The 12,902-nt window shown below is 42.0% G+C and overlaps 1 protein-coding gene across 2 annotated transcripts in view; it reads left to right on the top strand.

The window, feature by feature from the left end:
• LOC139535701 (neurofibromin-like) overlaps positions 1-7,939 on the top strand; it is a 68,818-nt gene extending 60,879 nt beyond the window's left edge. The window contains exons 51-58 of one of the 2 annotated variants that reach the window (XM_071335408.1): positions 1,581-1,706; positions 2,589-2,710; positions 2,792-2,892; positions 3,004-3,146; positions 3,250-3,296; positions 3,388-3,604; positions 5,017-5,134; positions 5,489-7,939. In XM_071335408.1, the coding sequence (XP_071191509.1) occupies positions 1,581-1,706; positions 2,589-2,710; positions 2,792-2,892; positions 3,004-3,146; positions 3,250-3,296; positions 3,388-3,604; positions 5,017-5,134; positions 5,489-5,648 (1,034 nt within the window). In that variant the 3' untranslated portion in view covers positions 5,649-7,939. The remainder of the gene's footprint in view (positions 1-1,580; positions 1,707-2,588; positions 2,711-2,791; positions 2,893-3,003; positions 3,147-3,249; positions 3,297-3,387; positions 3,605-5,016; positions 5,135-5,488) is intronic. The other variant, XM_071335413.1, reaches the window with a different exon arrangement.
• The last annotated feature ends 4,963 nt before the right edge of the window (positions 7,940-12,902 follow it).

Here is a 12,902-nt window from a genome sequence, read left to right as displayed (position 1 = left end):
TCTAAAACAAAAATCCAGAAAATCACATTGTATGATTTTTAAGTAATTAATTTGCATTTTATTGCATGACGTAAGTATTTGATCACCTACCAACCAGTAAGAATTCCGGCTCTCACAGACCTGTTAGTTTTTCTTTAAGAAGCCCTCCTGTTCTCCACTCATTACCTGTATTAACTGCACCTGTTTGAACTTGTTACCTGTATAAAAGACACCTGTCCACACACTCAATCAAACAGACTCCAACCTCTCCACAATGGCCAAGACCAGAGAGCTGTGTAAGGACATCAGGGATAAAATGGTAGACCTGCACAAGGCTGGGATGGGCTACAGGACAATAGGCAAGCAGCTTGGTGAGAAGGCAACAACTGTTGGCGCAATTATTAGAAAATGGAAGAAGTTCAAGATGACGGTCAATCACCCTCGGTCTGGGGCTCCATGCAAGATCTCACCTCGTGGGGCATCAATGATCATGAGGAAGGTGAGGGATCAGCCCAGAACTACACGGCAGGACCTGGTCAATGACCTGAAGAGAGCTGGGACCACAGTCTCAAAGAAAACCATTAGTAACACACTACGCCGCCATGGATTAAAATCCTGCAGCGCACGCAAGGTCCCCCTGCTCAAGCCAGCGCATATCCAGGCCCATCTGAAGTTTGCCAAGGACTATTTGGATGATCCAGAGGAGGAATGGGAGAAGGTCATGTGGTCTGATGAGACAAAAATAGAGCTTTTTGGTCTAAACTCCACTCGCCGTGTTTGGAGGAAGAAGAAGGATGAGTACAACCCCAAGAACACCATCCCAACCGTGAAGCATGGAGGTGGAAACATCATTCTTTGGGGATGCTTTTCTGCAAAGGGGACAGGACGACTGCACCGTATTGAGGGGAGGATGGATGGGGCCATGTATCGCGAGATCTTGGCCAACCACCTCCTTCCCTCAGTAAGAGCATTGAAGATGGGTCGTGGCTGGGTCTTCCAGCATGACAACGACCCGAAACACACAGCCAGGGCAACTAAGGAGTGGCTCCGTAAGAAGCATCTCAAGGTCCTGGAGTGGCCTAGCCAGTCTCCAGACCTGAACCCAATAGAAAATCTTTGGAGGGAGCTGAAAGTCCGTATTGCCTAGCGACAGCCCCGAAACCTGAAGGATCTGGAGAAGGTCTGTATGGAGGATTGGGCCAAAATCCCTGCTGCAGTGTGTGCAAACCTGGTCAAGAACTACAGGAAACGTATGATCTCTGTAATTGCAAACAAAGGTTTCTGTAGCAAATATTAAGTTCTGGTTTTCTGATGTATCAAATACTTATGTCATGCAATAAAATGCAAATTAATTACTTAAAAATCATACAATGTGATTTTCTGGATTTTTGTTTTAGATTCCGTCTCTCACAGTTGAAGTGTACCTATGATAAAAATTACAGACCTCTACATGCTTTGTAAGTAGGAAAACCTGCAAAATCGGCAGTGTATCAAATACTTGTTCTCCCCACTGTAGGTATGTACTAGTTTACGTATGGGGAGTTGACCTATGTATGTATGCCCCATTGTTTAACATGAGTTTTTCAACGCTGGCTCACCAGGCACTAGGAAGAGTTTTGATCACTTGATATCAGACAGTAAAGCACCAAAGAGGCCAGAGATGGAGTCTGGAATCACCACGCCTCCAAAGATGAGGAGGGTGGCGGAGAACGATTATGAGTGTCCAGGTCAGTTTCTCTCCTGTATACCAGACACTTACACAATGATTGTGGCTGTTGACACTGATGTTAAAGGGGCAATCCGTAGTTGAAACAATAATAAAGCGTTTTCCCCGCCACTGTTTCGGTAAAAAGCTGAGGCATGGGGCTGGAGAAATTTAACCAATCTCAAATTCATAGACCGCCACTGATTCAAGAACTGACAATCCATGATATCAAATTTATAGTTTTAACCATGTTCTGAGGCTATGAAGTGTTTCTTTACATTTACTTTGGAGTAAAACAACCTTATTTTGGGTCCTGGTGGGGTAAAACAATTGAACTAAGCTCATGAGGCATTTTATAAGTTATATTGGGCCTCCAGAGTGGCGCTGCGGTCTAAGGCACTGTATTGCTGTGCTAGAGGCTTCACTACAGACCCTGGTTAGTTCCCAGGCTGTGTCAAAACCAACCGTCATCGGGAGTCCCATAGGTCGGCGCACAGTTGGCCCAGCATCGTCCGGGTTAGTGGAGGGTTTGGCCGGGGGGGTAGGCCGTCATTTGTTCTTAACTGACTTGCCTAGTTAAATAAAGGTTAAAAATATATATATATTTTCTTCAAGAATCATTGGGTACATATAATTCATTTATAAGTCCAAAAATTATTGTGGCAACTGCAGATTCTTTGAAACTGACACAGGTCCCTATCGCTCGCTCTCTCTCACACCCTCGCTCTCTCTCACGCCCTCGCTCTCTCTCACGCTCTCTCTCACGCCCTCGCTCTCTCTCACGCCCTCGCTCTCTCTCACACACCCTCGCTCGCTCTCACACACCCTCGCTCGCTCTCAAACACCCTCGCTCGCTCTCACACACCCTCGCTCGCTCTCTCCTCCCCTCCCTTCCATTCCACAGAATCGACCCAAAGAATCTCCCACCATACCCTGAGGAAGGTGTCTGTGTCAGAGTCCAACGTGCTGCTGGATGAGGAGGTCCTCACAGACCCCAAGATCCAGGCTCTGCTGCTCACTGTCCTGGTGAGACCACTCACTCCGCTTCTCTCCCACTTCCTCTATTAGTTTGTGCCTATTTCTAACATGCTTGCCTCTATACTATAGGCTACGTTGGTGAAGAATACAACAGATGAGTTTGACCAGAGAATCCTCTACGAGTTTTTAGCTGAAGCTAGTGTTGTCTTCCCTAAAGTCTTTCCAGTTGTGTAAGTGTTTCGTTTCAACCCAATAAAGTATGTCTTTTTTCCAATCCCCTTTTAATGTGTACGCATGCGTAAATAACTTTCATCCTTCATATCTTGTGGTTTTCTCTCCAGTCATAACCTGCTGGACTCAAAGATCAACACCCTCCTATCACTGTGCCAGGACCCTAACCTCCTAAACCCCATCCATGGCATCGTGCAGAGTATGGTATACCACGAGGAGTCACCCCCCCTGTACCAGCCCTCCTACCTGCAGAGTGAGACTCCACCCACTCCTCCCTCCATACAGTTACAACTATGGGTTCTGGAGTGAAAATGCCAATTTAATACTCATCAGTGTTTCTTCTGTTTCTCTCTCAGGCTTTGGGTTTAACGGTCTATGGAGATTCGCTGGGCCCTTCTCAAAGGTGAGCAGACACAACTCATTTGCCTCTTTAGAGTATGGAAGGTTTATTGTCAGTGTTAGTAAATGACATTCCATTCTGCTTGTGCCAACAGCAAACCCAGTTCCCAGACTACGCTGAGCTGATAGTGAAGTTCCTGGATGCTTTGATTGACACGTATCTGCCGGGGATCGACGAGGAGACGAGCGAGGAGTGTCTGCGTACGCCCACGTCGCCCTACCCCCCGCCGGTCCAGAGCCAGCTCAGCATCACAGCCAACCTCAACCTCTCCAACTCCATGACCTCACTGGCCACCTCCCAGCACTCCCCAGGTCTGATCACAGATACCAGTGTACACACGCACACACGAACACATGCAGTCAAATCCAGCCCTTCTGTCTCTTGGCAGATTTGATTCTAAGGAATAGTTGTGATACTTTACAGTAACCTTTATCTCAAACAAAATAAATATTTGATCCATTGACCTGTCTGCATTTTATCTTCGTCTTAATATAGTCTGGCCTGTTTGGTAAAATGGAAAGACTAATCAGAAGAATCAACTTGCGCTAACAAACACATACTTAGAGAGAGATATAAATTACCAATCCATCCATTTCCAACTGAATCCAACATCATCTGAAAAGTTCCATCCACTATATGTAGCATTACATAGTGGTTCCCCAACCTGGGCCATGTGTAAGGCTTATTCTCTCTTTAACTAATTAATGCATGATATTCTCAAAATGTATTATTTAGTGTTCATACACATTTAATTTCATGTTTTTGTTCCCTTTTCTTCCTCATTTGTTATGCTTGATGCGGTGTAGTTTATAGACCATCTCCAACAATCTCCAATTTGTCTCATTAGAAATGACGGGTACAACTACAAACTATATACACCCCACAATGTATTTATTTGGACAGAAGCTAAAACTTTTAATTTGGCTCTATACTCCATCAAAAGTTTGATGTGAGGCGACAGTACAGAATGTCACCTTTTCTGTGAGGGTATTTTCATACATATCTGTTTTACTGTTTAGAAATGAAAGCACTTTATGCATCTAGTCCCCCATTTTGAAGGTGTCATTAGTATTTGGAAAAATTCACTTATAGTTTATGGATGCTACCATGACTGAATGGTGATAATCATGAATTAATGACAGATAATTCTGAATGAATGGTGATAATGATGTGTGAGAAAGTAATTGATGCAGTACCAGTAACAGGGGAGGTTAGCATTTTGGGGGTTATGATATCTATGCCTCTAACTTTCTCCCTCATTATTATTCACCATTCATTCTTGATTTTCCGTAATCATGGTAGCATCCACATTTGTGTTCAGAACATATTCTATTCTCTATTTTATTTGAAAATGTAATATTATACTGGATGTCTATATACTTTTGGAAATGTTTCATTTGTTTTAGTCTTGAAGAACATTTGAGTAATTCATGATATGCCCCTATTTGGAAGAAAGAATGTATATTGTACATTTTATTTGGAACTAAAGAGACTTGGTTATACAGATAGACTGGAGTATGTATACTTATAATCTAAACCATATTGTCTGATACACCTGAGAATGCTGAATGAATCATTTTTTTCCCCGTCATGATTGATTTCTGACACTCTTTGTTATGTTTTGTTTTTGTTAATCATGTTGCTCTTTTGTTTCCTGTCATTCCTCTTTTTGGGTTGCCATGGTCACTCCCTCCTGTTTCTTTCCCACTCTGTGTCTGAGAAGCTTCTCTGCCTTGCTCTAAGTCTGCCGTTTTCACCCCACACCTCGTCCGGCCAGGTATTACAGCCCCTCGTCCCCATGCTGCTCCTCACTCCCAGGCACACGACACAGCCTCTCAGAGGTGTGTGGGGGGTAGCAGAGGCCCATCACAAAGCCCAACAACACTACTGGAGCGTTTGTGATGAAGTCTTTGTACATAATGTTTCAATGCCCGTACACCATATGTTCTGTTTGTTCAAAACACAGAGCAACCCTGTTGCGATAAGTTGGAGCACTTACATCAGTCCATGGGTTGACTACTCCCCCTATTGTTGGATTTGTATATAACAGAGAATATCTGTAGTTATATACACTCTTCAGGTGGATGTCTCAAAAGCGTTAGCATTTCTGTAGAATTATATAATAGAATAGTTTCTCAATTATTAGTGTGACATATTATACCTGATGGCGTGTGTGTTCGTCCGTCCTCCGGCAGGCATCGACAAGGAGAACGTGGAGCTCTCTCCGACCACGGGTCACAGCAACAGCGGACGTACACGCCATGGTTCTGCCAGCCAGGTGCAGAAACAGCGCAGTGCAGGCAGCTTCAAACGGCCCAGCATCAAGAAGATCGTATGAGAGATGCCCACCACTAGGACCACCCTACCAGGGCCGCCCACGCCAGTCATCATGCTGCACTTCTACTCCAACTCCTGTCTTATCGATCTCTCTCTTTCTCTCTCTCTCTCTCAGCCTTGATTCTCCTCAGTTTCCTTATGTTGTTTTTTGCGTGTTTCTTTTACCCTAACCTGTCCAGTCAGCCATATTTGCTTGACGATCAACATATATTTAAGAACTGTCTGAATATGATGCGTTGTTTTGTTTGTGAAGCAGTCAGTGTCTGAGTCTGGCGTTGTTTGGTTTGGTCTTTTTGTGTCACATAATGAGCTACATTGGAATCGTTTTTTAAAAACAGCATTAATTGAAAGAAAGCACTGACATTGACAACACAGCAGAAACAGTAGGGATCATAGTATCTGAAGCCATTTTGTTGTCTTGGTTGAATTTTCTATCATAATGACAAAGTATTATGAGAACCATTTCTGTGATTTGCACAACGTTCTGTAATTCAACATGCATGTACATTTGTTTGTTTTTTGCCTTTAAGTGTTGTTAGAAGGACATTTTTCTTCAAGCTGAGAGAGCTTTGACAATTGGGCTGAACTAGATCAAAGTATAAGCTGCAAATGTCTCTCATTGAGACATGGACATGACAATAGAGATTGGACCTTGGGACCCAGTGTTGAGGAAAGGGATCCCTCTCACCCACCATCACTGCAGAGGGAGAGCACTACCCTGAAACACACACACACTGTTCTGGAGGAAATCACTGAAAGCACTAAAACCATCCTGTATTTGCAACATCTGTGAAAAGCATGGCCAATAACAGACATTAGTAGTTTACTGTGCTGTGGAGGTGGGGGCTGGATGATCAATTTGCTCTGTTTGAGCTTTGTCAGACACAATCCAATGATGGCCAAGCCATGTGTCTTCATTGGTTATTGATTGTCCAAGCTGTGGGGATTCCTCTTGATTAGGCAGTATTTTTATTCTCACATGATGGAGTGCCAGAGAGGGTCAACTAGACAGGCCACTCTGGTGTTGGAGGACAGCAGCCCTGCAGGTTTCAGAACTTAAGCTTTTAATCAGCACGCTGTTCACGTTTCACAACACTATGTCAGGGAAAGTTGGGAAGGAAAATCTGGAGGAAAAACAGGAATAGACCATGTCCTCTTATGTTGGAATGGACATTGAAAATCCGCCTTAGCTTTGAGACTTGAAATGTATAATATCTATAGTGGTAGTCTCAGTTGTAATTGTCTCATTCTTGCCCACACTTACTGTAAACACATATATATATATATATACAGTGGGGAGAACAAGTATTTGATACACTGCCGATTTTGCAGGTTTTCCTACTTACAAAGCATGTAGAGGTGTGTAATTTTTATCATAGGTACACTTCAACTGTGAGAGACGGAATCTAAAACAAAAATCCAGAAAATCACATTGTATGATTTTTAAGTAATTAATTAACATTTTATTGCATGACATAAGTATTTGATACATCAGAAAAGCAGAACTTAATATTTGGTACAGAAACCTTTGTTTGCAATTACAGAGATCAGACGTTTCCTGTAGTTCTTGACCAGGTTTGCACACACTGCAGCAGGGATTTTGGCCCACTCCTCCATACAGACCTTCTCCAGATCCTTCAGGTTTCGGGGCTGTCGCTGGGCAATACGGACTTTCAGCTCCCTCCAAAGATTTTCTATTGGGTTCAGGTCTGGAGACTGGCTAGGCCACTCCAGGACCTTGAGATGCTTCTTACGGAGCCACTCCTTAGTTGCCCTGGCTGTGTGTTTTGGGTCGTTGTCATTCTGGAAGACCCAGCCACGACCCATCTTCAATGCTCTTACTGAGGGAAGGAGGTTGTTGGCCAAGATCTCGCGATACATGGCCCCATCCATCCTCCCCTCAATACGGTGCAGTCGTCCTGTCCCCTTTGCAGAAAAGCATCCCCAAAGAATGATGTTTCCACCTCCATGCTTCACAGTTGGGATGGTGTTCTTGGGGTTGTACTCATCCTTCTTCTTCCTCCAAACACAGCGAGTGGAGTTTAGACCAAAAAGCTATATTTTTGTCTCATCAGACCACATGACCTTCTCCCATTCCTCCTCTGGATCATCCAGATGGTCATTGGCAAACTTCAGACGGGCCTGGACATGCGCTGGCTTGAGCAGGGGGACCTTGCGTGCGCTGCAGGATTTTAATCCATGACGGCGTAGTGTGTTACTAATGGTTTTCTTTGAGACTGTGGTCCCAGCTCTCTTCAGGTCATTGACCAGGTCCTGCCGTGTAGTTCTGGGCTGATCCCTCACCTTCCTCATGATCATTGATGCCCCACGAGGTGAGATCTTGCATGGAGCCCCAGACCGAGGGTGATTGACCGTCATCTTGAACTTCTTCCATTTTCTAATAATTGCGCCAACAGTTGTTGCCTTCTCACCAAGCTGCTTGCCTATTGTCCTGTAGCCCATCCCAGCCTTGTGCAGGTCTACAATTTTATCCCTGATGTCCTTACACAGCTCTCTGGTCTTGGCCATTGTGGAGAGGTTGGAGTCTGTTTGATTGAGTGTGTGGACAGGTGTCTTTTATACAGGTAACGAGTTCAAACAGGTGCAGTTAATACAGGTAATGAGTGGAGAACAGGAGGGCGTCTTAAAGAAAAACTAACAGGTCTGTGAGAGCCGGAAATCTTACTGGTTGGTAGGTGATCAAATACTTATGTCATGCAATAAAATACAAATTAATTACTTAAAAATCATACAATGTGATTTTCTGGATTTTTGTTTTAGATTCCGTCTCTCACAGTTGAAGTGTACCTATGATAAAAATTACAGACCTCTAAATGCTTTGTAAGTAGGAAAACCTGCAAACTCGGCAGTGTATCAAATACTTGTTCTCCCCACTGTATATGCACACACAACACACACTTGGGAGGTTGTTTTGTTCATTGTGTGCCTTTTCTAGGGTTTTTGTGTGTGTGTACCGTATATATACAGTACCAGTCAAGTTTGAACTCACCTACTCATTCAAGGGTTTTTCTTTGTTTTTACAATTTTCTACATTGTAGAATATTAGTGAAGACATCAACACTATGAAATTACACATGGAATCATGTAGTAACCAAAAACGTGTTTAAAAAATCTAAATATATTTTATATTTAAGATTCTTCAAAGTAGCCACCCTTTGCCTTGATGACAGCTTTGCACACTCTTGGCATTCTCTCAACCAGCTTCACCTGGAATGCTTTTCCAATACTCTTGAAGGAGATGCTTAGCACTTTTTGGCTGCTTTTGCTTCACGCTGTGTTCCAACTCATCCCAAACCATCTCAATTGGGTTGTGGTCGGGTGATTTGTGGAGGCCAGGTCATCTGATGCAGCACTCCATCACTCTCCTTCTTGGTCAAATAGCCCTTACACAGCCTGGAGGTGTGTTTTGGGTCATTGTCCTGTTGAAAAACAAAGGCTAGTCCTATTAAGCGCAAACCAGATGGGATGGCGTATCGCTGCAGAATGCTGTGGTAGCCATGCTGGTTGTGTGCCTTGAATTCTAAATAAATCACTGACAGTATCACCAGCAAACCATCCCCACACCATCACACCACCTCCATGCATCACGGTGGAAACCACACATGCTGAGATCATACGTTCACCTACTCTGCGTTTCACAAAGACACGGCGGTTGGAACCAACAATCTCAAATTTGGACTCATCAGACCAAAGGACAGATTTCCACCGGCCTAATGTCCGGTATTCGTTAGTAGTGCTTTCTTTGCAGCAGTTTGACCATGAAGGCTTGATTCACACAGTCTCCTCTGAACAGTTGATGTTGAGTTATGTCTGTTACTTGAACTCTGAGAAGCATTTATTTGGGCTGCAATCTGAGGTGCAGTTAACTCTAATGAACTTATCCTCTGTAGCAGAGGTAACTCTGGGTCTTCCTTTCCTGTGGCGGTACTCATGAGAGCCAGTTTCATCATTGTGCTTGATGGTTTTTGAGACTGCACTTGAAGAAACTTTCAAAGTTCTTGAGATTTTCTGGATTGACTGACCTTCATGTCTTAAAGTAATGATGGACTGTGAATTCTCTTTGCTTATTTTGAGATGTTCTTGCCATAATCTGGACTTGGTCTTTTACTAAATAGGGCTATCTTCTGTATACTACCCCTAACTGATTGGCTCAAATGCATTAAGAAGGAAAGAAATTCCACAAATGAACTTTTAACAAGGCACACATGTTAATTGAAATGCATTCCAGGTGACTACCTCATGACGCTGGTTGAGAGAATGCCAAGAGTGTGCAACGCTGTCATCAAGGAAACGGGTGGCTACTTTGTAGGATCTCAAATGTTAAATATATTTAGATTTGTTTAACACTTTTTTGGTTACTACATGATATGTGTTATTTCATAGTTTTGATGTCTTCACTATTATTCTACAATGTAGAAAATAGTACAAATAAAGAAAAACCCTGGAATTTGTAGGTGTGTTCAAACTTTTGACTGATACAGTATATAAACACACACACACACACACACACAATACCTTATGATACAAGTATACAGTCATTACTAATCAGCTGCCTGACAATAATGAACCTGTATGGTTAAATATTCATGTAAAACATTGTTAACATTCGGTACCTCTTGTCAAATAAGTATTCAAACAGAAAGTCCATGACTCTAGGGACCAGATTTGCTGAGGGTTTGCATCTACAAATGTTGCACCTGTATTTAAGATAATGAAATGTTGTAGTCACAACAGTATTGTTTTCAGTTTGCTCTTTGTTTTATGAAAATTGGTGCCAATTATGTTCCGGGATCAAAAGCTAAAGTAAATCTGTCCCTGTTCTTGATGTAAATAGTAAAATAATGTAAGGTAATTACAATCAAATTGTATTGGTCGCATACACAATGATATAGTTATGAATTATTTTAGAATTTAATTTAATTGTATAATTGCAAAATAAATATTTAATTTGAAAGATTAGAAATATGAATTAAGTAATAAGGCACGAGGTGTGGTATATTGCCAATATACCACGGCTAAGGGCTGTTCTTAAGCAAGATGCAACGCTGAGTGCCTGGATACACCCCTAGCCGTGGTATATTGGCCATATACCACAAACCCGAGGTGCCTTATTGCTATTATAAACTGGTTACCAACGTAATTAGAGCAGTAAAAATTAATATTTTGTCATACCCGTTATATACGGTCTGATATACCAAGGCTGTCAGCCAATCAGCATTCAGGGCTCAAACCACCCAGTTTATAGTAAAAAATAACCTATGGTAGTAATCACCTCAAGACACATACCTACTGAATAGTGTTTTCCATGTTTAAAATCAGCCTACTGAAATGCTGCCAAAAAAAGCATTGTAAGGGATTGAGACTATAGTCAGACAGTCTGTTCTCAGATAGGAGAACTATGTGTATTGGGAGTATAGCTGTACAGGGTGTTACTGGCCCTTCTTGCCATTGTCTTCCCTCATTAGTCGATAGTGTGGCACGTGTAAAGGTATAGGCATAGGGGTCCCGTGATGCAGTGCGGCAGGCCCTGGGATGCTGCACCAAAGACTAGCTTGCAGTAGCGAAAGGAAAATCTAACCTGTTCTGTGGTTTTATCATTTTTGACTTTCTCTGAGCCTTTTCAGTTGGCCCGATATGTATTGCACAGATAGACTGAACGTGTTTCAAACTGTAGAGACTTCCCTTTCTGTAACAACAAGGTGCAGTTTGTTGAGCAGCACAGGAGTCCTCTGGTTACACCTTTCAATTTCTTGTGGAGCCTGGTTCCTCATTTCTGCTGTTTGAGGTTACCAACGAGTGCCATTCATTGACTTAGTCATGGTTGTTTTGGATGCTTGTGCCAACTCCTTCAGAATGTTTTTTGTAAAGTACTTGTTATCATAATGATAATCCTGGGGTAAAACACAATTCCATGAGATGTTTTTGACTTGCCTCTGCTGAGGAGAGCATGTGCATTTTGTGCACTGAGTAGGAGTTGGTGTATAAAAATGAGTATAGAGATAGGAGGGAGGATATGAAGACTTGACAGTTTTAAAAAACACTAGTGTTTTACTGGCCATTTAGTTTGTCACATACATCCAGCCATCTTAACAATCAACAACCATGCTCAACCATACATTTGTTTTCCTATTCTATTAATCTGGTTTAGATTTGACATGACCACAAGAAAATGAACAATGTGCACACTTAGTTATTTTTTCCAAATTCAAAGTGTGTTGGTGCTGTTGAGCGGTAATGAACCTTGTGTAATGAAGTTGAACTCCATGCCTGGATTTTGTTTACAAATATTTTATTATACTTGAATCAGGAGGATATATGTCCAGAAGAAGCAGTTCCACATCATGGAAAGGGGGAAAAAATTAAGATTTAAAGATAAAATGGAGCAAGTTTACCAAACGTAATCAACAAGATTTCAAAAGATCTAGTGTGAAGGAAACCAAAGTTAAGGAACGGCAATATAGTACAAACAAACTCTAAAACTGTGTGTTGATAAAGTCCTCTGAGAAGTCCAATATACTAACCCACAAATAACAGTTTGCTTTTTTTATGGGAATGAGAGATGATACAACTAGTGAAAGAGAGATGGACCAAGCTATGAATCAATGCTTTTTGCTTTTTAGTCAAAATCGCAGCTTTCGTCATCATGTACTATGATGTGTGTATCGTGAAAGTATTAGTTATTTAGCTCTGTCCTCATCAGACTTTTAGGAACTGTACAGATCTCTGTTTCAAGCGCATATGCTTTGAAGAGTGAACCCAACCAACTGTTTCTATTTGATATTTCTTTATTTTACAGTGTATACCAGGCAGACAGAACACTTTGATAACCCTATCTTCAATAGACCCCTTCTTCTCAGTGTCTCATCTGAAAGGTTAGGCCGGAGGGAATGTTTTCGCCTTGGTTTTACTTAATGGAAATGTGCCACTTTAAAGAACTGAAAGGAATGAATTCACATACAATGTGTCCTGAATTGAACATGTCTGTACTTGAAGGCTCTAACATGTATTTGCAGCAGCATAGGAGAGACAGTATATAGATATCAGTTAACCACTTTGTTCAATGCAAAGGATAAAACAATTTTAAAATATATTTTCTCTTCAAACGTTGCTCTGCATCCAAAACTTTTTCAGCTGTAATTTCTATGCTTTACCATTTTGAAAGGAAGTCCAAATGGCTATTCCTGTATATTAAAAGCGGTGTGATATCTCCTAATTTGGCACATCTCAAGGTTATGCAAAATATTTTTAACC

This window comes from Salvelinus alpinus, chromosome 1 (genome assembly GCF_045679555.1).
Source record: "Salvelinus alpinus chromosome 1, SLU_Salpinus.1, whole genome shotgun sequence".
Classification (NCBI taxonomy): Eukaryota; Metazoa; Chordata; class Actinopteri; order Salmoniformes; family Salmonidae; genus Salvelinus; species Salvelinus alpinus.
This window is presented reverse-complemented; position numbering and strand designations above follow the sequence as displayed.